This window comes from Gossypium raimondii, chromosome 13, assembly GCF_025698545.1.
Source record: "Gossypium raimondii isolate GPD5lz chromosome 13, ASM2569854v1, whole genome shotgun sequence".
NCBI classification, from domain to species: Eukaryota; Viridiplantae; Streptophyta; class Magnoliopsida; order Malvales; family Malvaceae; genus Gossypium; species Gossypium raimondii.
The window spans coordinates 56,690,756-56,716,027 of NC_068577.1; the positions used below are offsets into that span (position 1 = coordinate 56,690,756).

Sequence of the window (25,272 nt, forward strand, 5' to 3'; positions counted from 1 at the left end):
ATTATTTTCAAAATTTTAGTTGACAAACATATTATTACAGTTTTGAGTCAAAACTTGAAAAATAATTAACCTAAAAATAATCAAATTAGAAAATAAACATTAAATCCACAAATCAAATATAATACAATATTAGTAATAAAATTTAACTTAACAAATTTAAATTCTACCCTTTAAATCAATATTAAAATTTCTAAGATTTAAAAATATAAAAACTAAATCCGTATATGTTTAACTTTTTTAGTTTTTGGTTTCAACTTATGCAAAAATTAACCTGACTTCACATAATAATGTATATTATAATTAATTTAGACGAGTATGATTGACGAACTAATCTAGAAATGTAATTTCGATTATAAAAAATGTTCTTAATTGTTAAAAAAAAAACCATCAAAGTGTTCTTTCAAAATGAGTAAGTTTAAATCCTAAGGCCATCACTATTAAAAAAGTTTTACTTGAATAGTATTTCGACCTTATTAAAAAAGTTTTACTTGAATGGTATCTTGACCCGAACAAAATTAATGTTAGACCATATGACGAATGAATACACGTGTGCTTAATTTTTTCTTTCCAAAGCAGCTTTCTATGATCTTCATTTTGAAAATAACTTTCTGTATATATACTTTGCCAAAGCTAAATGCATCATCTCATGGAGTGTAAATGAAACAAGGTATACAATGGCTCAATCCAAGTATTGTGCGATGGTGACCTACAACTACTATCGTCTCCTAGGATTTATGTAATGCATAATATAAAAATGTACAATGCCATGCAATATAATATATACAACGTTTTTACTAATCCTTGAGTAGTTCACCGGCAACATCCTTGTAACTCACTTTCTTTTTCTTTTGAGGCTGTGGAATAAAATCGGCATCTAGTTTCTCGTCCTCTACGACACGAATGTCTGCATCGTTATCCATGTGAGGTTTCTCGTTTTGGACAACAGAATTTGTGGTTTTGACATGCTTTATTCCAAGGCTTGGGATCATGTCTAGTAACATGGCGCGAACCGGATCGACCATAACTTCTAGCTTTTCTGAGTTTGAAATCTCATGGCCGTAATTCCCTTCATCTAGTTCCATATGGTCGAACTTCTCGGCTTTGTTGCCAGGTTGGTCATTATTTGTTTCACACATCACGGTATCGTGAGCTTTTTTAGGCCAGTTTATGCTAGCATTTTCTTCTGCTGCTTGATTTTGATGAAACTCGAAATTTTCCCTACCGGCCATTCTGTAGCATTCAGTATTATACCCTTCACCCTTCTTTATCTCCTCATTTGTTTTGTCATCAGAACCACTTTCCTCAGACCCATCTTCGTTAATCTTAACAGACATCTTTCCACGACGTCTTGGTACTCTTTGAGCTCGGGTTACAACTGTTTTTCCTTTCTTTGTGTTCTTGCTAGCAGGTCTTCTCTTCCTGTTCCCGTGACTAGGTGTAACCGATGAAATTGATTTTTCGGGGTGATCTTTGCCTCCTCTCTGTTTTGTTTTACTTTCAGGTGAAGTACATGTACCCTTGTTCTGAACACCGTTGAAATCTGGCTTGGATTTTTCCAGATTTTGGTCCAATTTGCTGCACAAAAGTGATAACATAAAGCAATTACTAGTTAGGACATCTACATCAGAGGACGAAAAAGGGCACAAAGTCTCGTATAAAGATGCGTTACAAAGCAGTTTCTTGTTCATAATGCATGTGCATTACGTTCAAAAGTTCCAACACGTTTATTCTCTTACAAGGTGCAAATACCATGTAAGCCTTGGTTTTAGTGACTAGTTCATTAAAATATTACAGTTAATAGAACATAATCTTTTTCGACAAACCAACTGCTAGAAACATCATGATAAATAGATTAATGATTTGATCAAGTGAAGAAATCAAGAGCATGAATAAATCTATTTGAACAACTCTATTTAAGATGAATGAAGAGCAGATTTCTAATGCAGAGTGGAACTTGAAACAGATATATCCTAGTCTTGTAAGTGAAGCCTCAGTATCATATGGCTTTAATGAGTCGCAAAAGACTAGTTCAAAGAAAGGTTTTGTATATAAAAATAGATGCAAAGGTTGTTTGGTGTTTATTTCCATATTGCTTGGAGCTAGATTAACCCTATCTCGAAATTCTGGTCTTGTCAGAGTTAGAACTGATATGCGATGTCTAAAGTTGGTAAAGTTTCAGCATTCAAATAAGTTAACATATCACAAGGCAGTAGCATATTTAAGAATAGAATGCTAACAGAACTTAAAGTGTGTTTTGCACAAACCTTTCTACGAAGTTTGTTTCTTCAAAATCATTGGGTTTCAAGCTATATTGGTCTTCTCGCAACTTCTGTCCCTGCTCTAAGCAATTTTCCAACCACTGAGATCTGACAACATGAAGCCCCTTTTTCCACACAAGATTTTTCTCTTCAAAAGAACAACTACAAAAGGAACAAAGTTAAAAAAAATCCAGCCCTAGACTTGGACAGACAACTGTAAAATTTTAATGCAAAGACAATTGAAACTACAGAATTTGCAAACTGTAGGATGGTAATTGTTTGTTTGGCTGATAGTTCTTTCAAACAAAACTGACAACTATCCTGTCCCATGCCATATGAGACCCGTATCTTGGCATTCAAATCCTTAAGCAAGCAAAAGGAACTGTCATATTCTCCAATAAAAGATCACAAGAAAAGCACCATTGAAATGCGTGTGTTTAAGATGCAATATTATATTTTCTGTGACAGAGTTAGAACATATAGTGTAACCAAGATTCCTAGACTAGTCAAAAGAAGCTCATTATTACAACAAATGACATTAACCACAACAATAAATTATATTGACCATTATTACCTCTTAATAAAAGAGTCAAAGTCCACATCCAATCCCGGTACTGAGAGGACTACCAAATGGGTAGCATTGCTGAGATTCTCACTTATTTTGCCACCACCCATTAAAATTTCATGCTTTAACCTCCTCAGTGCTAGATTCAGCAAGACTTGCCAATCAGCTTTCCTAAATAAAAGCTACAACCTATGAGAATGAAAATCAACAACCAACCGTGTAGCAAACTCTAAGACACCTACTTGAAGTTATTCACTCAATAAAGACAAATAAGCAGAATAAATGTAGAGTCATAATTGGCAATATATCTTACAGAGACTCAGCTGAAGAGTAGAAGTAAACAGAGCAGCCATGAAACAGGGACCATTTATCATTTGGACAGTACTTCGCTCTGTAATAGTCAATTGTCTTGGAGTTTTCAGATCTTTGGATATTGTTTAAGAGCTGGACAAGATAAATCTATCATAAGTTTACTTTATCCAATATACAGGTCAATCACCAAATATTTGGAAGCAACATTAGTGGTTATCATCATAACATCGTGAATGAATTTCCTAATTTCTTGTTTGTCCATCATTGCCAGGCACAATGGTAGTTAATGCAGCAGAATGAGTTGCTAGAGTATAAATATACCCGTTTGACATCCACAAGGTCAAGGTCCCAATAGTAAGGGTCAAAGTATTGATCAACTTCTTGCTGTAATTTCATCTTTGATGATTCAGAAAGAAAAAGGAAGTACCTTTAAAAGAAAACATATGGTAAAAGGAATTGTCAGAATAGAGGAAAGAAAAGAGAAGGGGAGGGAGCTCCAATTTGATGAATGCAAATCTTACTTTGGCTGCAAAGGAATGAGCTTTTTTTGTGAGCAACAATCCAAGGCCCAAGAGTAATGGATAATGTCCCCATGCAGCTTTGCTGCCTGATACTTGATCCCTGACAAGTTCTCTTGTTAACTCTATTATTGAGCACTGGAGGGGATGTGCGTGCATGTGTGTGTGTGTATGTGTGTGTGTGTGTGTGTGAGAGAGAGAGAGAGAGAGAGAGAAGACCTTTGCTTTCAGCTGCAACACAATGAGTAACTGAATTGTTCAAATTCATCGAGAACCTTCCCCCATGCTCCACAACCATTTTGTGAAATGAATCAAGAGAATATGTCGGAGGCACATTAACAAAGTCTATGCATGTCAAGGGAAGTTCAAACTAAAACTAAAGGTAGATTCTGCAGCACGCCATCTACAGACAGAATCTTGAAAAGTTGGGGAGGGGGGGAGAACTTGTAGTAAAACTAATGCATACAATGAGGGAGAGGGCATAGACACACCTGCAGATGCATGCATAAAATATAGAAGAAAAATGAAACTGATAACTAAGGAAATCTCACTGAAGGATACAAAACATAAGATTTGAAAATATTAAGGTTTCTCCCTTTACGCTGGACGTGTCAGTCCGAATAAAATGAGAAGGAACAATGGAGACATTCTTTTTGTCTGCCTTTCTAGCATGTGCCTTGTGTTTTGTTTTACTATCAGGCTGGTTTTCCTGTTCTGTCCCTTTTTGAGTGGTACCATTACTTGAATGCACCAGTTCTACAAATGCTGAAACAAAACCAAGAAATTGAAAGAGGACACATGAGTACACCCCAAAAATAGAAATTCATTAATTAAAGCAACAATACTTCCTATCCCCTTACATTGCACGCCAAGGCACTCATGCCAAGGCTTGTCATATCTAACTCTATCAATACGTGGAAATCTCAGGCTGTACGGCGCAGCAAATACCTGAAAAAAAATCAAAGAGAACATAAATAAGCATAAATCAAGAGAACAGGAGTAAACAATTAAATAAAACAAGGAAAATGGGGAAGTCCAAATACTAGAGTAGCACTATTACTTTTGTCTGACCAAAATATAAATTAAAAAATGGCTATAAATACACACCTCAGACCTTATAGTCCTGATATCACTGGTGATAGAAAGAATGATTGATCTGCAACAAGAAATTGAACATAAAGACAAACATTGAAAAACTGTGCTTCAAAAAAACCATGACCTTTCCCATCATAATAGAGGAAGAAATAAATGCTAACTTCTCTGGGCTTTCAATCCAAACATCAGGTCTCTCTTTCGAGTGATTAGTAACTTGATAAAAACTTGGTTGCATCTTCTTCGGATATTCATATTTCCTGACACCACATAACAGCCAAGTAAATCATATAAAAATGTCTCCTCCGTAAAAGAGGAACCACCTAACCCAAGTAATTATCACTGAAAGATGTTTCTTTTCCAAATTCTGGCACATTAAGTAATCAATCTCTGGTTGTTTGATTCAAGAATAATGTATAGTTGATACACTTGTGCATGCATGCATGTGTATAATCTAAGATTAACCAACTGGATACTGATGCTCAAAGTCACACCAGGCCTTAAAATATATACATAAATAAATAGAGCAACACAATTCAGAAGGCTGCTTTTAGTTCCTAGGCCATAAGGCCAGTAACTGGAAGCTAGGCTCACTGCAAAAGCTACTTTGGTCATTTCAATGGCCAGTCAATGCAGCTCATAGAAACCTGGAAGCAACAGTTTCCAGAAAAGTACCTAAAATAAGGCTTCAATTTCTTTGCAACAGTTTCCAAGTCATCATCAGTCAACCCAGTACCAACCCTGCAGAAGGATATAAATCTGCAAGAAAAGGACCTTTGATCAGGGAGTTGGCGGATTATACCTGGCTAAAGAACTTGAGTCTCCAGTTTTACCTGTCATGGTGTCCTCTAAGGGACATTATTCTAATGCTTTTGCTAAAACTATTGATGCATAATATCAACTATTTGAGCCCACTTAGCTCTCAAAAAGAGTTCTACACTAAAAAAACTTAATTAAATCCTTTCTGTCTTTTGAGGAGTGAAACCATCAAGGTCCATACAAACTGGTCCAAATAAGAGCATCCATGCAACTCAACACATAGCCTGTCCTGTGGCTCACGCCTATGCAACAGTGGTTACTCATAAAGGTTGATTCAACTAAAACCTAAAGCGATAAATGGCTAAAATATTGGTCCTCTGCGCATTTGAGGCCCACTGTTTTTCTATAAAAGATCAAAGGAGCTAAGAGAGAGAGGTCCTCAAGAGAATAAACAATGACAATAACAAAATTAACAATCTGTGGTCTACCAAGAGAACACTACAATGCTCTGAACTCAAGATTTCAATGTCTCAAACTTCAAAAGGGGCATAGGCTGATATAGATAACACAACTGATTTCTGTATGGACCACGGCTCAGCAGACCATCCATAATATATAAATGTAAAAGATAATAATATACAATCCTAAAGGCTTCTATGACCATGGGCAAGACGGTAAGTTGCTCTGACTATTTTTTCCCCTTTTCTGTAACTATGTCCAACATGTACCAAGACAAGGGAATACAATTATTATGACCCTCCAAAGATCTTCCAAGTACAGTGAAAAACTTGGGAAAAATAAACATTTCCATGTCGAACATACTTGCAACCACCACTCACATCCAACTCAAAGTAACATAGCAAGAAAGTAAAAGAAATATTTCACTAATATAGGCATAGGTGCACAACTGAGCTTAGAGATAAGAGAGTTGCTAAATACTACCGCCTGGGATAGGCATTGGGGTCTGGACGATCTGCTAGGCCTACTAAGAATTGAGCTACCTGCAAAAATTAAATATAGATTAGAGCGTAAAAAGAAAAAGAAAAGCAAATAAGTACAAGGGACACAAAACTAACCTCTCCTCCTCGACGCCCAGAGCCGTAATACCCTCCTAAAAACAAAAATAATAATCTTGAAATGCACGCAAGAAATTGCAAGTTTTAACATTGAGACAACATGTGTTACATGGCAAGAAAAGAAACAAAAAGATTAAGACGAATATTTCAGACCAATAATGAGAACATCCAAGTCAGAACCAGCCCGAATGTAATCAGGCTTCAACTTCAACCACTTCCCATTTCTATCACCTGGTTCCCACTTGGAATTAAGGTCTTTAATTACAATTCCTTCATCCCTAAGATGATAAGAAGCAGTGTAGCGTCAGAATTGAAAAATAAAAATATGGATGACAACAGTGTAATCAATAAGAGCAAAGAATAAACCATAAGCATATCCATAGCAATAGGGAAAAAACTAAGCTACTATCTATTTGAAGTAATAATAGGCCTACACCTTTCAAAATAAGCTCAGGTATTTGCAAGGGGACATTAAGCAATAATAAAAGCTATTATACCTTTACTAACTTAAAATGCGTAATTGAGTAAAACCCCTTCTATCTACAAAGAAACAAATATTATCATGAGGGTGTTTTTGACATTTTATATTTTTATATAAAATCTATAAAAAATAATTTGAACCCAGAATAAAGCCGCAAGTGGTAGGACTTGAACCTAGGACATCAAGGTTCCCAAAGCCTTAATGCTGACATTTCAACCAAAGCCTCATTTGTTTTTATATAATTTTTTATGAATATATTTTCACATAAATTTTTTTCACACACGTTGTAAGTGTGCTATAATCCAGTCCACGTAATATATTTACACACAGTTAAGGTTGCCAAGGTTTGATTCCTAGGACACCGGAACTAAAAGTCAGCACTCTAACAGCAGACTACAGTTATATCATCATAGTGAACCAAGCCAAGATTCATAGATACAACCCAAAAACTGAAACCCACAATTGACCTGAGATTTCTGCAAGACCAAACATATGAAAAGGGGTATTTCCAAAAGCACAAGTAGTAGATAACAGTTTATTTACACCCATAAATGACCAATCAAAAGAAAATTCCAAATTAATGCATATTGCATATACTGAGGAAAGGTCATACAACTTAATATATATATAAATATATAGATATGAGAAGCTTTTAGAAAAACAACAGACCTATTTTCAATTGTTTCCTTGAAAAATCTCTCAACATCATTCACACTGTGAGCAATACATGACCAACAAGGTTCCCCTGCAAGATTAGGGTAGAAATCATTGCTGCTTTTCTCATAAGTAAAAACTAAAAAAATATGTGTGCAATTCAGAAATTCACAGAACTCGCCATATATTTATACAATGGGTAATCATGGGAAAGCCCCTAAGTCATACAATATTCAGCCACCAGTATGTTGAGAATTTTAAGTACATAACAGAGGCCCATAATTGCAGAGGCTAAGACACTCAACAAACATCAGATTAAGACTACAACAGTTAGAAAATGGAGATTCTTCAAAAGATGTAACAGAACCAAGTGAACCATTAATCATCAAATTCTAATTCCACTTGTATTTGTTAACTATGTGACTAGACTACACTCCATCGAATTTCGAGACACAATAGAAATCTCCTTCTCTCTCCCCTTTTCACTTTGCATAGAGCAAACCACTGCTTGATTCTGCATTTGAACCAAAAAGGTTGTCTTACTAGCAAGCAGTTCATGTTATTAGCAAATATGAATCAACTCATATCTACCGTAGTGGTTCTGGACTTACATAAAAGGTGACATCCATGCTAATTATATAAAGTTATAAATTCAGCTTGGATCTGGTGTTGAGTTGTTTTCATAAGAAAATGTTGTGTTTGCATGAATAATAAGTGCCAACTAAAAAAAAAAAATTTAAAATACCCAGGACGGAGGTTGTAATATTACTATTCTTTACCAGGAGGACGATGTGCATTGAGACCACCATTAGGCACTAAAATCTCTAAACGACCCTTCAAAGGCTTCACAACTTTTTGAAGAAGCTCATGCCGTTCCTTCAAACTTTGGTGAATAACACTTGTATCCCCAACATAAAGAATGTCAAATGCAACATCTAGCCCATAGTTAAGGGTACTTGAAAAGTTCACATGTTCCGAGAAGTGAGTAAATTTATTTTAGGCCAATATAACAATATCAACATGTTAGAAAGCAAGACCTGCAACTTGCTTCAGGTTATGCATGAAAGGATACAACATAACTGCACCAAAGAGAAAGGAAAAAGGAAAATTAACATATACATCAAACTTCAAGAAAATATTCTCCACAATTGTAATTAGTGATAAGAAAAACAAGTTCTGTACAGCACAAAACCTGTCTGTCACTATCAAGGCCATCTTTTGCTGCCTTGGCTGTAAACAGGATAATAACAACTCATTAATTTATAATAACTATGCAAGATGCTCAAGTAGAAAAGAGTAGAAAATGAAAATATGTGGGAATAAGAATAAGAAATATAAGAACCTATTTCCTGATTTGACCCGAACTCAGCAAACTGATTTAAAGTGGAATCCCAAACTAACATTTCTCCATCAAGTATACACCTGCACAACATTAAAAGGAAACAATTAAGCAGAAATGATAAAAACACGTCTAAAAGGAGCCATTAGTCATCAAGTATACATCTACAGAACATACCCTTGGATGAAATGAAAAATAGAATACAAGTAAAAAGGCTAAAATTCTTCAAAATAATACAAGTTTGACTGTTTTAAACTAGAAAATCTCACCTATCAACCAAAATATTTTGTGTAATAATATTTGACATCCCGTGCTGATATTCAGAATGATCAAGAAAATTCCTGTTAAGTTAGAGCCAACAGAACACATTATAATTACCAACTTCATGTGCGCTTCACATAAACAGAACACCCTTTTTTCTCTAAGGAAGAGCAATATGAAAAGCCATTTTCCTATTCCCCCCTTTTCGTTCCAGTTTTGATAGCTCAAGGAGGAATGGATCCTACTGTTGCAGGGAGGTTTGACCACCAAAAAGGGTATTCTATGCTTCAGTTGCACTAAACTTGATATATCGAAAGGAGACCTTGGGGGGGGGGGGTTGTAGCTGCTCACCTGGAGTAGTAGTGTATGTCTGTTCCATTTTTGTGGATTTGGATGCGATCACCATCAAATTTACACTCAACAACTACCTCCTTACCATGAAGCTAGGAAAGGGGAAGAGAATTAAAGATTATTCACTAGGAAAATATATAAAAAAGTTAAAGGAAAGTAACATAAGATGAAGAGATAGGAACTGTTGAGAGTAACAATAATCCTTAAAAAAGTTTGAATTCTGATGTCATTAAGAATAAAATAAAAAATGGATGCTATTACTCCATTACTGACTATTTGGGACAAAGATCAGCTGTAACTTTTTGAAGCCAACTATGCAACACCTTACCTTTTTCCATGCAGCAGCTGGATCACGAACTCTCAAAGCTAGTTGTGGGCGTACAGCCTTTCCAACCTCAATGTCCTGAAAATAAGAGTAATGTCACTTGGAGAATATACTATTACTATCTGGATTAGATGATTGTTCATGGAATATTTCTTTACTTCAGTACAAATAAGGATAGATTTGTCTAAAAAGAAGTCCCTCAACTGATAGCTTTAGAACACTACAGGCCAATAAAAATTTAGACACTTAACCCAACAGAGGCAGTTAAAAGAGAATCTGAGAGTAGCCTCAATGTGTATAACACACCTGACGCTTATGACGCTGAGTACGATCCCTTAACTTTTCACAAACCAATTTTAGGTCACACGTGACATTAAACAAGTCTTCGGCATCTGGATGAAATTCCTGAAATATGCTCTTCTCACTAATTCCCAACTTGAGATCTGCAGGAAAAGTAAACTAGGGATCAAAGCTTTCACAGCAGACAGAAAACTCAAGAGTTCAGGTGCTAAATAATACCTTTTAGAATAATCATGATAACCCACTTCATTTCCTGTGCATTTGTCTTATTAATCAAAGTAGCAAGGATTGCAGTCTTCTCAGCCCTGACGTCAAAAACATAGAGGACAGGACCAAATATTCATGTAATGCATTTACAACACCTTGTACTACATTTAGTTATTACTTTTTCTAATTGTTTTTTATTCAAGAAACAAAAAGTCAAAAGCTCATTTGGTTACAAAAGCAAAACTTCAATGAATTTGAAACAGTTGGATACTACTGGAACCAATGTCATGAGTAACAAATACAACTTTTGAATTATTAGCCTGAGTTCGACAATCAATGTTCAATTTTTTTCCAGAAAAAAAAAAAAGCGGGAAACAATCCATTGATTAAAATAAAAATGATAATCTTGAAATTTCTCAATTTCATTCTTTTTCTTTTTAAATATCTTCTTACATTTATATGAAACAATCATCTCCTAACATGTATTGCATTCGAACTTCTAGCTCACTTTAGGTCAACCACAACAACTTTCATCTCTTTTTTTTTTTTTCCAATTAACTTTCAAATAAGCAGAACGAAAGGCAATAACAAGTAAAACAAATCACCTGCTTTCAGCAGAAGCCAATCGATTAAGCAACTCATTCAACTCCTTGATAGTAAGTCCCCCGGAAACCGTACCTTGCCTACGCTGCAAAACCTCAGCAGCAACAAGAGCAAAGTTTCCAGCATTAGCACCAGTATTAGCTCCACCTTTGCGCCAATTGATAAGACGTAGAGCATCAGCAGAATCCCTCGACATGCCGAGAGCATCGATGAGGCAAATTGCGAGAACAGACTCCTTGAGGCCGTAAGTTCCACGTTCTCGATCGAGTGAAGGAAGGATAAGCCGCATAGCACTGAAGTAATCGGAAGGTGTACAAAACGTATCGAGGAATTTACGAAACTTAGACCGCTTCGCCGACGGTCGGCTCCTCTGGATCCATGTGAATAAACTCACTACAACGCTTAACTTTATTTCTTCCGTCATTTTATTTAAAATTTTTTCTTTGTTGTTTGAATTTCTTTTTTTTGGTGTTAGATGAAATAGAGAGAACGGTGCTTCTGGTTTAGTTTTGTAGCTTTGAGAATTTAAACTGCCGGTTTTGCGTTCCGTTTTAATAGCTTGCAGAGGAAGGACGAAGAAGAACCGAGCTACGTCACCGTTTTAAGAAAATAAAAGGACAAATTGTGAGTTTGGTACTCGGTTCAAACTTTAAATTGGGGATTTACGGCTGATTCGGTAACATTTTCTGGTTAAAGTGAATTTTTTTATGCGGTAAATTATATCTTATCATCACGAAACTATTAACAAGTTTACGTTTTAGTCATTTAACCTCAAAAAATTATAAAATGATCATTTTTCTGTTGGAAAGTTTTATTTAAGTTACTTGCTATTAAAATCAAAGCAATATGACATTCTCTGTTTGCATTGTTTACACCAATTGAAAGCTCTTATTCTCTTTTTTTTTTCAACAGGTTCGTTTTTTTCATTAAACAGCTTTTAACGTCACAAATCTATGAATCAATAATCCAAATAGCTTTCTTCTATTCATCGATGAGTACTGATCCACTATACCAATCGTCAAATCATCATTTGGAGCTCATTAGTTGAACTTCAAAGAAAAAAACAGCCCAACTTAGATAAAAACTTTCAAATAATTCTGTGACTTAAATGAAATATTTCAAATAATTCAATAATCATTTTGTAACTTCTTTTAAATTGATTGACCAAAACATAAATTTACTAATAATTTAGTAACCTTGGGTGTAGTTACTTTTTATATAAAATTGATTTTTTTAGAAAGGGATAAATCTCAAAATTATACATAACCTTTGATTCAATATGCAATTTGATACATGAAATTTGATTTGGTACAATTATACACATAAAACTTTGATTGTAGTTCAAATGTATACATGAAACTTTGATTTTGATTCGATCATACGCATTTAAAGAAATAAATACATCAATTTACTTTTATATTGGATAAATATAATTATCTGTATGTAATATATAAACATAAAATGATCCTATGTCAATAATTGATCCAAAATTTTATGTATAAAATTGCACAAAATTAAAGTTCATACAAAAATTACACATTGAACCAAAGTTCAGTATATAATTTTGAAATTCATCCCTTTTAATAATGTGACATTATTTTTAAAGAGACATTATATATATATATATATTTTGAACTCAGACATTTTTATAATTATATATTGTTTTTAATGATTTTATTCATTTTAGTTAAATCAAAATGAATAATAAAAGCTAATTAATTAAATTATTTAATTCTATTATATATTTTCTTCATTTTACAATCCAACCTTATTTATTACCCCAAGTTAAAAAATAAACATTCAATATACTATTTTACATTTTGTCTATTGCATTAATATTATTTTATAATAATTTTACTTATATTTATCATTTTAGTCTAATTTGTCCTAAACCATAACAAATAGCATATTTTTAATACAAAAAGCTTATTTTTCTTCTTCTTCTTGTCACTGATAAAAGAGCACTCTAATTGCTTATTGTTCATTCCCATTCCCATTCTATTTTATTTATTTATTTTAAAAATATATAAAATTTATTTTATTAAAATTGCATCCATTTATTAGTAAAATAAAATATTATAATCTTTAACTTTTGTAAAGCAAGAAAAAGTTCTAAATACAATTTAATAAAATATGCTTTAAATAATCTTACATTTCGTCATCTATAAACAACAAATCTTACATTACATAATAATATAACATACTCCGTAATATGCTAAAAAGACCTTGACCAATGAAACCTTCGCAACATTGGTAAAGACTAAAGACCAAGACCTCGAGACCTTAACCATCCCACTATACACAAAAAAATCATATTAATTAAGCTATTAGAGTTACCGGCATTGGAAGTTACAGTGTCGACAAATCGAATTATGGTCGAGTTTATCGGAGCATGCCATGAGGCAGTGGTTTTAAACACCATATACAAAACGTGCGGTTGGAAAAGTGTGTCGATGTCATTGAAATTGCAGTAAAGCTTTGCATTAGATGTTGCACAAAAGGGATGGCCTCCTCTATACCACAGCTTAGTGTCTCTTCTACGATCTTTTGATTTAATTTTTTTATGGTTCTTAGTATACTATTTATGTAGCAAAAGATAATCATCAAGTAAAATAAAAATGAAACAAACCCTTATTAATCAAATCAACAGAAACCAGCAACACATACCATACCAAACAGCATACTGTGTTTCCATGGTAGTCTATACCATACCAAACAGCATATTGTGTTTCCATGGTAGTCTAATAGTCTTTCACTTATTTTAAAGAAAATTGTACTCTTTTATTTTTGCATTTGATCAAGACAGCATCTTCCTCTGCCTACATTGTTCACAAATTACAACCAAAAAGCATTAAGCAAATCGAATTGTTACCGGATAAAACTGAGAAGGGCACAACAACGATCCGAACCATCTTTAAAGCTGCAAAAATAATACATGAAAATCTTATGACCAACCAGTAAAAATAATAAGCTAATATTGTTAAAATCAGGGAATGCAGGGAAAGTTGAATGGCATTTTAACACCAATTAGTTTTCTTTTCTTATGAGAACAGCATACCACTGTATACAAAACCGAGTTTCGTATTTTTAGGCATAGACATAGAGCAAGAGAGATTAATTATCTTCGAGAATTGGAATACCAAATCACATCCTTTACTACCAATTTCACACACAGCTTCAACAAAGTTCCTATCACCACCCTCCTAGACTCTCCACTAGGCACTGCCCCAGAACAAAAAAAAAGAGAGAAAAGATCCTAACACACAATTATTTATCAATTGAAATTGAACATAGCCCTTATGACCAAATTTTTCGAATAAATGTGATTGCATTGAAAACACTACAAATGTAAACATAGCACCTTTACACTGCAATTAAAATTTCAAGAAATGTACCAAATGCCATCTTCTCATATCAGCCACAATATTTGTTCTATTGTTTCTATGAAACTTATCTGGTCAGCTTAGGAAATGAAGATACTATGTATGCCAACAGTCTATATGGTTCACGAAACATATGATCTGTTACTCAACATATTTGCTTTGCTTCTCTGCCCATGGGATGTAATGCCAAGTGTCAATACATTCATTATCTTCTAGAAGTGGGTAATTGTTGAGGGGAAGCCAGCTTGTTCGAGAGAAGTCTCCAAAATGTTGTATAGGTCGGTATTGTCCCAAGTCAAGGTTTTGTCACCCAACTCTGCAGAGAGCAGACAGCCCGAGTGTCTTAAGTGGGGACTGGGGAGTTCAACAAAGTGGGAGCACCTTTTTGAAATGGACCATGCATGGCACACAGCTACCTACAAAGGGAATATGGACATTTGCCTATGGTAGAGTTTGAACCCATGCCCCTTAAATGACAACATTAGGCAACTTAGGTTCAAACCCTACCGGTGGATGCTCACAACTCCTTGGTAGCTAGCCATGAGTCAAGCACAGTCCATTTCAACAAGGCGCTCTCACTCTGTTCAATCCACCATTTCAGGCAGTCGGGCTCTCTCCGCAGAGCCGGGAGACCAAACCCCGCCCAAGGACAATACAGACCCGTAGAGGGTTCTGTCCGGACAGATAACACTTGGAAGACTTTTCCCCATTTAGAATTTTAAGAAGACTCACCAAACGCGTTAAGCCATCATAGCAATAAAATTCAATTAAAATAAGACACAAATATTTAGGACAAACAAAAGCTCAATTAAATCATCAATCATGAAAATAAAAGATCACAAAAAAAAATCGATCTAAACACAAATTCACCCACATTTCAACAACTATAAATGAAATTTCTCATTCCATCAAAAAAAAGAACTAACAATCATCAATCTAAAAGGACAAGCCATGCCAATGAATCTCCCAAAAATCCAAAAATAAAAACGAGAAGAAAAGTACCTAGATGGGATTAATGATGACCGTGTTGCTCAGCATGCTGCTTGTGCTCGAGGTGGCGACGCTCGTTGGGAAGAGCAACAAGGTAAGAAAAGATCATCCCACCGAAACAGACATGGTAGAGAGGTTCGATAGAATCAGTCTCAATGTACTTAGCATGGTAATTGTCCAAACCCCTCTGAACAGATTTCTTCAAGTAACCCATAGATAGCATCGGCTTGAAGTAACCAGGAACTTCCTTCAATTTCATACCTTTTATCTCGCTGTAAACTTTCCTCATCGCCATTTTCCCCTAATTCAAATAAAACCCTAAATTTTCCTTATTTTGCTCACTGCGTGGCCTACGGGAATGGGGAAGATCTAAACAAATTGAAGAAGGAAAAGAAAAGGTTGAACAAAGGCTTTTCACGTTGGGCCAGCCCTGCTTGATTATTTCTTTAGAATAAACTGGATTTCCCAAATGTTAAAATATGCTTTTGAGTCCCTATACTTTTAATATATTTAGAATTCATCCTTCTATTTTTAAGATTAAAAAATTTCCAAGTCCAATTATTAGGCTGATGACTTTTTTATATTCATTGGAGACATTTTGAAATAGAAAAATTAATCATGTAACATAAGAAATATTACAATAAATTTAAATTTAACAGAAAAATACTAACAACATTAATAATTAAATTTACATTTTAAATCTAAAAGTTGAAGTTTCTTATAAATAAAAATGAAAAATTAACTCTAAATTTTATAATAATAAAAATAAATAAAGACACTTAATTGGTTGGCAAATTGGATGAATTGTAATGATTCATCATTGAGTAATGGCAATTTCGTTATTATTTAAAAGAAATCTTATAAATAAAATTCAATTTCGAGATAGCTCATTTTATTCTTTTACTATTATATTAAATTATTCATAAATTTATATATTAATCACTCAACTTTAAAAATTACAAAATAATTATTAAATTATTCAAAAATTTAATTTAAATTACCGAACTTTGAAAAAAATTCAAATCACTAGATTGTTAATTTTAAAAAAATCTAGCTAGTGAGTTCTAAACAATAATTCAACAATTGATACTATAGATTAATACCATCGACAAGTAAGAAGAATATAACTTAGATCTAAATCGAACACGACCAATGTAAAAATCGAAGAAGAAAGCTGTTTGAATTTAAATTCTCAAATTCGTGATGTTTAAAGATATTTCTTGAAAAAACTGAACTGTAAAAGAAAAAAATGAGAGCTTTCAATTGATGCAAGTTGTGCAAATAAAAAAACTCATAAATTAGTTATTTTAACAACCCAATAAATTAAAAACTTTCAAATAATTCAATGATCATTTTATAACCTTTTGAAATTAAATGACCAAAATGTATATTTACTAATAGTTTAGTAATCTTGATGTAGTTTACCTACATTTAAACGATAATAATTAATTCAGTAATTTATTAATTTTTACTTTTTTTCAACTTATCCCCATAAAAACAACCATGGAAATAAAAGATGAATAAATAAATAGAAATCAGCAATACATGCCTTACCATAGCAAAAAATCAAATTGTGTTTCCATGGTAGCCTTTCACTTATAAAAACAAACAAAAAGATACCTTTATTTTCTTACTTATAAAAACAAACAAAAAGATATCTTTATTTTCTTACTTAATGCTGCAATGCATTGATCAAGACAGTATCTTCCTGCCTACAATGTTCACAAATAATAACAACCAAATGGTCACCCCATAACCCGAGAAAAGCCCAACCCGGCCCATCTTTAAGCTGCAAAAAATTAGATTAGGAAATCATTAATATAAGCTAAGCATAGATATAAATACAAGTAATCAGATATTAGGCATGATTATGCTTCAGAACAGTAGGTACTTCATGTTTAATATAACGCATGAAAAATCATTATAACCAATGTAAAAGTACCATCGAGGCCCATGTATTAAGAGTCAAATTACATTTTTCCCCCTCTACTCAAAAAATGGGCAAATTAGTCCCTGCACATTAGAAAAAAGAGCAAACTGGTCTTTCTGTTTAAAAATCCATCCATTTCTACGGTTAAAAACTGATCCTTGCACGTTAGAATGAGATACGCGTGCCACGTGTAACTATCTGGTTCTTCTATCAGCCATGCTAGTTTTTTACAATAGAAATGGATGAAGTTTTTAACAGAAATAACCAATTTGCTCTTTGATATAACGTACAAGGACTTATTTGCTCATTTTTTAAGTAAATGGGACAAAATGCAATCTAAGTTCTAGTACAGGAGCCTCCATGGTACTTGGACATCTATGAAACAAAAAAACTCAACTATGAGAAGACATTTATCAAATATGTGTGCGTGCTCATGATAAATATAAGTAATAGAGAATGGCAATTGAGAACAGTATAACACCATTTTAATAATGGCAATTGAGAACAGTATAACACCATTTTAATAAACCCGAGTTTTCAAATTTTAGTCACACAGAACAACAGGATTTGGTATCATCATGAGATGGAATTCATATCCTATTATTTTACAAAATTTACACTTACAGCAGCACGAAGCGTTGGTTTAATAGTGGACTCGAGCTATCATAATAGACTAACTTCTCACCATCTCTATAAAGTTATGCACTTATGCACATACATAATACAATAAAAACTTTCTTTTCCAACCTGTCAGATTGAGCAAAAGCTGTTTAAACACGATATCACACTCCGATACTCCAATTACTTTACGGGAACAATAAATTGCCTCAAAATATAATACGTATATATATACTATATGGTCTTTCAGAATGTTAGGGTCTCAGAAGCATGCTCAAACTGCAGAGCTCACATATACATCTCCCTTCAACCCAACATTTGTTTATCAGATGACAATCAGTCCACCAAAGTTTCCAAGGATGCCGACAAAAAGAGTACAATGAAAATAATTATCGAGGAAAGATCATTACATTTCATTCCCGATTCTAATAATGTTAGCTAAAACAATCTAGTAAAGAAGGCAGAAATCTTCTATGACCAAATAAAGCTACCAGATACAAACAAGCTAAGATACTCAGACAAGTGTGAGTGTTGGACACGAGTATGTATCAGACACAAGAATGGTTAGTCTTTTCTAAGTTTTTCCGCGAATTTAGAGGATCCTTGGAGGCTATATCCCATATCCATATGTCAGAACAGGTAAAGAAACATGAAGAGTCCGAGCAACATAGCAAACAAGTGCATCAATGAAGGAAGTTACAAACCATCATCACATAAACTTCATTACCTTAAAACATCAAAACTGCCTCACAATCCAATGAAAAACGTAACCACGTAAATGCAATCGAATCACTTCTTTTGAAAGCTTGTTACATAAAACTAAAGCAACCACAACACTCTTTAACCAAATTTATATCTAAAAACCAAAGAGTACTAGCATCGCAAGTTCAATAAGCATTAGCAAGCCCAAGGCATTTCAAGATTCGAAATCCAAGCAAGATTTAGAACAGACAAAAGCTCAATTGAATCACCATTCGTAAAAAGAAAGAACACATTGATCTAAACCCAAATTTACCCACATTTCAACAACGAAGCATAAATACCTACCAAAAAAAGAAAAGAAAACACAAACCCAACAATAAATATTGGGATGAAGAGCACCTGAATGGGATTAATGATGACCATGTTGCTCGGCATGCCGCTTGTGCTCGAGGTGACGACGCTCATTGGGAAGAGCGACGAGATAAGAAAAGATCATCCCACCGAAACAGATATGGTAAAGAGGTTCGATGGAATCAGTCTCAATGTACTTAGCATGGTAATTGTCTAAACCCCTCTGAATAGATTTCTTCACAAACCCCACAGAAAGCATCGGCTTGAAGTACCCGGGAACTTCTTTCAATTTCATCCCCTTTATCTCGCTGTAAATTTTCCTCATCGCCATTTCTTTCTCCAATTTCAATCAAACCCTAATTTCCTGGGGTGGGGCTCGGTACGTCGTGTGCGGAAATGGGAAGTATCTATGGTTTCGATATGAAGATTGATCAATTTGGTTAAAATGTAAAATTTTTAGGGATAATATACAATTTGGTACTTGGATTTGGCTTCCATGTTCAATTTAGTATCTTAGTTTTTTTTTCTAATTTAATCCTTGAGTTTGGCTTCAAATTTCACTTTAATTTTTTTTTTAATTTGATATATGAGTTTGGCTTCAATATTAAGAAATATATTAATTTGTTTATATATTTTAAAAATTTTATTATTCATGTCCATTTTATAGTTCACATTTAGGGACTGTGATGGCTCTCCTCCTAACAATGTTACTTTCAAGAGTTGAACTTGATAATCGTTCTTCCTACAAAGGTTAAATCAATTCTTAGGATCTGAACTTGGCAACTAGTCACATATTAGGACTTAGACTCTTTTTTTTTAAGTTAAACCTTGAACTTGATAATTGTTCTTACATTGAAACCTAAACTTTTTAAGTTAGATCCTAACTTGGCAATTGTTCCCATGTGGGAACAACTGCCAAATTCATGACAAAACTTGGACAAAAAAAAAAGCTCAAACCCAAATGTAAGAATAGTTACTAATTTTAGAAACCAAATAAAGATGTAACCCTTCTAACAATTACATCCATTAAAAAAGGATTTATTAGTAAATTGGCTTGTAAACTATGCCCAATGCTTAAACTAATCCTTATAGTTTCTCTTTTGGTTGAAAATGGTCCATAAACTATCAATTTTATCAATTTAGACAAAAGCGTATGACATGCCATATTCTTATAAGCTAATATCAATTTTTTTTTATAAATTGAGATAAAGTTTATAGATAATGTTTAGTTTTAACAAAAACAATGGTTAAATCATTTTTTGAGTCTTGAGCTTGGCAATTGTTCTTATATTGGGGCCTAAATTTTTTTGGGTCAAAGTCAATCATTGAACTTAACAATTGTTTCCATATTGGGATCTAAACTTTTTTTGTGGTCTAAATTAGTCTCTGATATTTCTTTAAAAAACTTAAAGTTCAAGCGAACAATTGACAAGTTCAAAGACTAATTTGGACAAAGAAAAGTTCAAGCCCCAATGTGGGAACATTTATTTAGTTCAGGCCCTAATATTGGAATAATTACCAAGTTCTGGGGTTATCTTTATCCGAAAAAGAGTTTAAGGCCCAATGTGAGAGTTGCTGTCAAGTTCATACCCCAAATAGTGATTTAACCAAAACCTTTAAGGACTAAAATACAGATTAGGATATAGTATAGGACCAAAGTATTAATAAAACAAAAAAAAATCCCAAACTCCATTGAAAACGTACCGAACGCTGCTGCCCCAAACCCAAAACAAAGAAAAGAAAAAGGTATGGCCCGAATGCTACCGAAAACCCTACTCCTCCGCCACTCCATTTTCCACCACCACTCCTCCTTCCTCCGCCGCTTTTCAACAAAAGCTGAACTTTACGAAATCGACCTGGACTCCGCTTCTTCATCGGCATCCGCCGTTAACAAAATGGAGGAAATCATCCACTCCATAATTGTCCAAAAATCCACCCCTGATTGGCTCCCTTTCCTCCCGGGCTCCTCCTTCTGGGTCCCTCTTCCTCGCCAAGGTTCCAAGAGAGTATCCGATTTCATGGATCAATTGACCAATCAGCTCACTCCCGACGAGTACCTCTCTCTCACCACCGGACGCGGCTGGCCCTGCGTCAACTTTTTTGTCTCAGGTAAAATTTAGTATTGTATCTTTCATCTTATTTGATTGCTTTGAAGAGATCGGTATAACTGAGGTGTCAAATCATTATAGTAGTTTCTGTCAAGATTGACTGAAATTTGTTATACCAGGACAGTCTAATCAAAATGATAAGTAATTTTTGCAGAAAATATTTACTATTTTAATGATTGGACTTAAACAAAAAAAGGTAGGACTTGTTTTTTAACTTATTAATTACAGAGATCAAATCTCAAATTTTATCAAAGTACAGGGACTAACAGCATATTTTAGCCTTTTTTGTGCTAGAGAGTTAATTTCGGGATTTTGGTTGTAGATGGACACTATACAGATGTTACAAGCATGGATGTGGAATTGAAATTTCCAGAGCAGGAGGAGGGGGAAGTTAAGGTGGAGATTTTGATTGGTTCAGGCGACAAAACTTCTTGACACGTGGACGGTGACGATGATCCTACTGAATAATTTCCATCTCTCTCAAACACGACATCTCATCTCAGGTGAGTGTCTAGCTTAGTTCTATAACATCTATTGCAATATGCTAAATAGCTGAAAATTAAGTGTAATTTTTTTTAGCCTCAATAAAGTTATGCAATTGATTTAACTTTAATCAGCTTCCAAAGCCTTCATGATACTTTAGGATGGAAATTTAACCAACAAGTGTTGATTGCAATGGTAAGCCACATTGCATTGCTAGATAAAGAACATAGGTTTGAATCCTGGAGATGATAGGCATGAACACTTAAAGGATTAGGCTTCATGTGCCATAAATCAGACATGAAGGATAATTTGGTCATAAAAGAATATGGTTTTGTTTAATTTCGTTAGTTTTTCTGAGGTAACTGGTCAACAGCTTTAACTCTAATTTTATGCATGGAAGCCCTTTTTTGGACTAAGGATCAAAAACCTGAACTCAATCACAATGAAATGTACACTTCAAAAGGTTCTACCATATAGTAAGCTACAAGAAAACCTTAACAAGAGACTAGTGGTAGCACTGTTAACCATTAAATTGATGGTTGGACAAAACTAAATGTGATAAACTTGGTGTTAAAGGTTCCAAGCAAAAAATAAAAAATAAAAAATTGATACATGCTTGAGTCTTAAAGTTGTGGAAAGAGAGAAAAACAAGGAATTAACACTAGATGGAATTTGGTATGGAGTGGTCACTCTAAAAACCACAGTAATCTCCATTCTATACTTAAATTACCTTGGTGATCCTACATGGTAATTATCAAGGCTAGGTCCAGCTTAGCTGATGGAGGTTTAGCCACAATCATGTTGGACAACTATATCCGGCATAGGAGAGCTTCAGGTGGTGAAACAAAAAGGGAATCAAGAGAAATTTACAAAAGAAACAAACAAAGAAGGGAATTTAGATTTCTTTTTTCCAACTAAAGACAAAACGGTAACTTTGTTGTCATGGGTGACTTGCACAAAACAATTTAAGCCCATTGCAGTTTAATTGGAAATATCTTGTTACAGTTCTTACTTGCTTTTCTACCGTCATTATCTATCCCAATCTCATCCCAAATACACTCCATGATAGTTCTCCCTAGAGAAAAAGAGAAAAAACGAGAACTTCAGATCATCTACATTTGGTCTATGGTGTTGTTTCAATCCAAATGTTTACAAATTTTGTCAAGTAATAATATTGTTTTTCTATTGGTCAAGGATTTTAATTTCCTAGATTTAATTCTTCGGGTGCTTTTTCCTTAGTCATGAGAGTGGGGATGGGATCATCATTATTGATGAGAGTCTTGGTTAAAATGATGATTGAAAGTGAGAGTTTTAGGTTTTTGATAAGATAAATTTATGAGCCAAAAGAGACTGATAAATGCAAAATGACAGTGAAATGCAACACAACATAGGCTTGAAAGCAAAAGAAAGAAAGCATAAACTAACATGGCAATATATAAGTGGAGGGTATAAATTTGAGTTTTCTCCTTTTGTCAAGCTTTTCTTCTAGCTTACATGGTTCTTATGTTGGGATTTAACCTACTAACTCTTGGTAACTTTTTCCATTGAGAAAAGCAACTTGAGCTTCCAGGGCGAATTTAATCAAGGTCCAGATGTTGTTAGACTTGTATGAATATATTTTGATTTTAACATACAGAAATATTTATTACCTTACCCACCGGGAAAAGCCTATTGAGGGTTGTTGATACTTTGAAGGGCTATTTCCTAATCCTCTTGAAGCTGCTAAGGCATAAGGCAATTAGGATCCCTAGTTTGGATAATCCAGTGGAAGCCATCAGTGATTGGATATGGAACTCCTTAAATACATCTAATTGAAATTTTGTTTTGGTTTTACTTCATGGAAGTTAGGGTGTTGTTATTGCCTGGAAATTTTTGATATGTTTTGTAGTACTATGGTTTCTGGCAAATTTATGTCAATGCTTAATGTGTGCTTAAAGTAATTGGGTTTCTTGGAGCTAGAACATGGAATGAAAGGTGTCTTCATGCTTGAACAAGTGAAGTCTAGAAAACTATTGTTTTGCTGCAAGAGCTGAAAATCAATAATATATACGTATTACTTTCATAGCAGTGAACAAATCACCATGCGTCTTTTAGAGCAAAACCTCACCGTTTTTATCTGCAATAAGCACCTAGTAGCTTAATTCATTTGAATGATTATCTTGTTTCAGCCATGACAGACAATTACAAAATGCTAAACAATAAATGCTGTTTTTGTCGGTCAGGGTTTTTGTTTTTCCCCTTTCTCTCTGGTTCAGATCTAACTTTGTGTTGGTAGATCTCCACCCTTTTGTCATACATATATGTAGGGATATGTATTTGTCTCTTATTAATGTGTAGCATATGCAGGCTTTGCGTACCTTTCACCTAGTTCATCCTGGGAGAGGCTGCTTAATGAAAATGCAAGTAAGATATTGTACAGATACAATTTCCGTAGTTTTGGGATTGAGAGTTTAATGTTATAGTTTGCTTCAAGACTTGTTTAACTTCATTCTACTATTGAAGTTGTCGAGGATAGGTAGACCACCTATTATCGTTATTTACTGTACATTTGCATCAATCACCGATTGGATGATTAGTTACTTTCTGAAGTTACTTAAAAAACAAAATCTCATGGCTTATGGGTGTGTTCTTTTCTTAAGGCTATTAAAATTCTTGTGTTTGGTCATCACAATTTAGTATCTATCAAGATACCCTGCCATTGTCCATGGATTCTCCGAGTTTTTTAATGAATTTTGTACAGACCTAAGTGTCAAGAGTGCAGGTGATAGAATGTTATGGTGGGTTTCTTGGATTGAATGGTTCATCACCACCAATGATATTATTGCATAATTTTCTTTGTTCCAATGAAAACGACTGTACTTTTAAATCGAATGTTATTCTTTTAAATGAATGGATGTGCGAGTATTATTCTATTGGGGTGTCATTAAGCTGCAGAGCAACCATTTAATAGTGCACACTCTCAAGGTTTTTGTCCTCGGCTTTGAAGAATGTCAAGACGCCTTTCAATGCTTGAAGCCTTGAACAAGTGTGGTAAAAGTATTATAGAGACCTTGATACAAGAAATCAGGTTGCATTTTATCCATCAACTAAGTATAACAAGCAAAAAGATTTTTCCTGTTAAAAGTTTTATCTATTTTTATTATTAAAAAATCTATACCTTAATATAAGGTACACGTGACATGTCATGTATAATCGTTTGGTTATTTAATCAGCTAAATTAGTTTTAACTATAGAATTGGATGAAAATTTTAAGAGAAAGATTAGTTTACTTTTTGATCTAATCTAAGTGAAGTAATTTCTCTATTTTTTTATTAAAGGGGATATAATATAATTTAATTTCTAGTATAATGACTTTCATTGTACTTCTATCCATTGATTGCCAAAGAACGATGTGCATGGTAGGACCTCTTCAGAGGTCGTGGGGTTCAAGCCTCTTAATGTGCAAGACTTATGTTTAGGCATCGAGAGGGCTTTGAATCCCCCTTCAGAGCCGAGGATAAAATTTTGAAGGCGAGCTCCTCGCGGCACCTTGAGGACAAAACATTTATATATAAATACGAGGTCAAACAAGAAAGTCGAAATTTGATGTATCAAATGTTTTGTTCA

At 34.1% G+C, this 25,272-nt stretch overlaps 4 protein-coding genes across 4 annotated transcripts; 1 reads left to right on the forward strand and 3 right to left on the reverse strand.

Moving 5' to 3' along the window:
- Positions 1 to 617: 617 nt before the first annotated feature.
- Positions 618 to 11,633, reverse strand: LOC105781746 (DNA ligase 4). Its single transcript, XM_052626611.1, has 25 exons — positions 11,104 to 11,633; positions 10,511 to 10,596; positions 10,298 to 10,434; positions 9,995 to 10,069; positions 9,667 to 9,758; positions 9,324 to 9,395; positions 9,058 to 9,137; positions 8,898 to 8,945; positions 8,495 to 8,650; positions 7,731 to 7,806; positions 6,734 to 6,858; positions 6,581 to 6,615; positions 6,447 to 6,505; positions 5,421 to 5,504; positions 4,910 to 5,005; positions 4,761 to 4,809; positions 4,514 to 4,601; positions 4,215 to 4,418; positions 3,873 to 3,998; positions 3,657 to 3,756; positions 3,457 to 3,562; positions 3,137 to 3,267; positions 2,833 to 2,994; positions 2,265 to 2,420; positions 618 to 1,575 (listed from the first exon to the last, which is right to left on the reverse strand). The coding sequence occupies exons 1-25, from the start codon at positions 11,523 to 11,525 to the stop codon at positions 795 to 797; spliced, it is 3,546 nt and encodes a 1,181-aa protein (XP_052482571.1). The 5' UTR covers positions 11,526 to 11,633; the 3' UTR covers positions 618 to 794.
- Positions 11,634 to 13,709: 2,076 nt separating this feature from the next.
- LOC105781754 (uncharacterized) lies at positions 13,710 to 15,884 on the reverse strand. Its single transcript, XM_012606264.2, has 2 exons — positions 15,487 to 15,884; positions 13,710 to 14,021 (listed from the first exon to the last, which is right to left on the reverse strand). Exon 1 carries the CDS (start codon positions 15,767 to 15,769, stop codon positions 15,497 to 15,499), a length of 273 nt encoding a protein of 90 aa, XP_012461718.1. The 5' UTR covers positions 15,770 to 15,884; the 3' UTR covers positions 13,710 to 14,021; positions 15,487 to 15,496.
- Positions 15,885 to 16,999: 1,115 nt separating this feature from the next.
- On the reverse strand, positions 17,000 to 19,493 carry LOC105781755 (uncharacterized). The gene is made up of 2 exons (XM_012606265.2): positions 19,124 to 19,493; positions 17,000 to 17,263 (listed from the first exon to the last, which is right to left on the reverse strand). The coding sequence occupies exon 1, from the start codon at positions 19,404 to 19,406 to the stop codon at positions 19,134 to 19,136; it is 273 nt and encodes a 90-aa protein (XP_012461719.1). The 5' UTR covers positions 19,407 to 19,493; the 3' UTR covers positions 17,000 to 17,263; positions 19,124 to 19,133.
- Positions 19,494 to 20,779: 1,286 nt separating this feature from the next.
- Positions 20,780 to 24,331, forward strand: LOC105781753 (uncharacterized). The gene is made up of 3 exons (XM_012606263.2): positions 20,780 to 21,184; positions 21,506 to 21,686; positions 24,013 to 24,331. Exons 1-2 carry the CDS (start codon positions 20,824 to 20,826, stop codon positions 21,616 to 21,618), a joined length of 474 nt encoding a protein of 157 aa, XP_012461717.1. The 5' UTR covers positions 20,780 to 20,823; the 3' UTR covers positions 21,619 to 21,686; positions 24,013 to 24,331.
- The last annotated feature ends 941 nt before the right edge of the window (positions 24,332 to 25,272 follow it).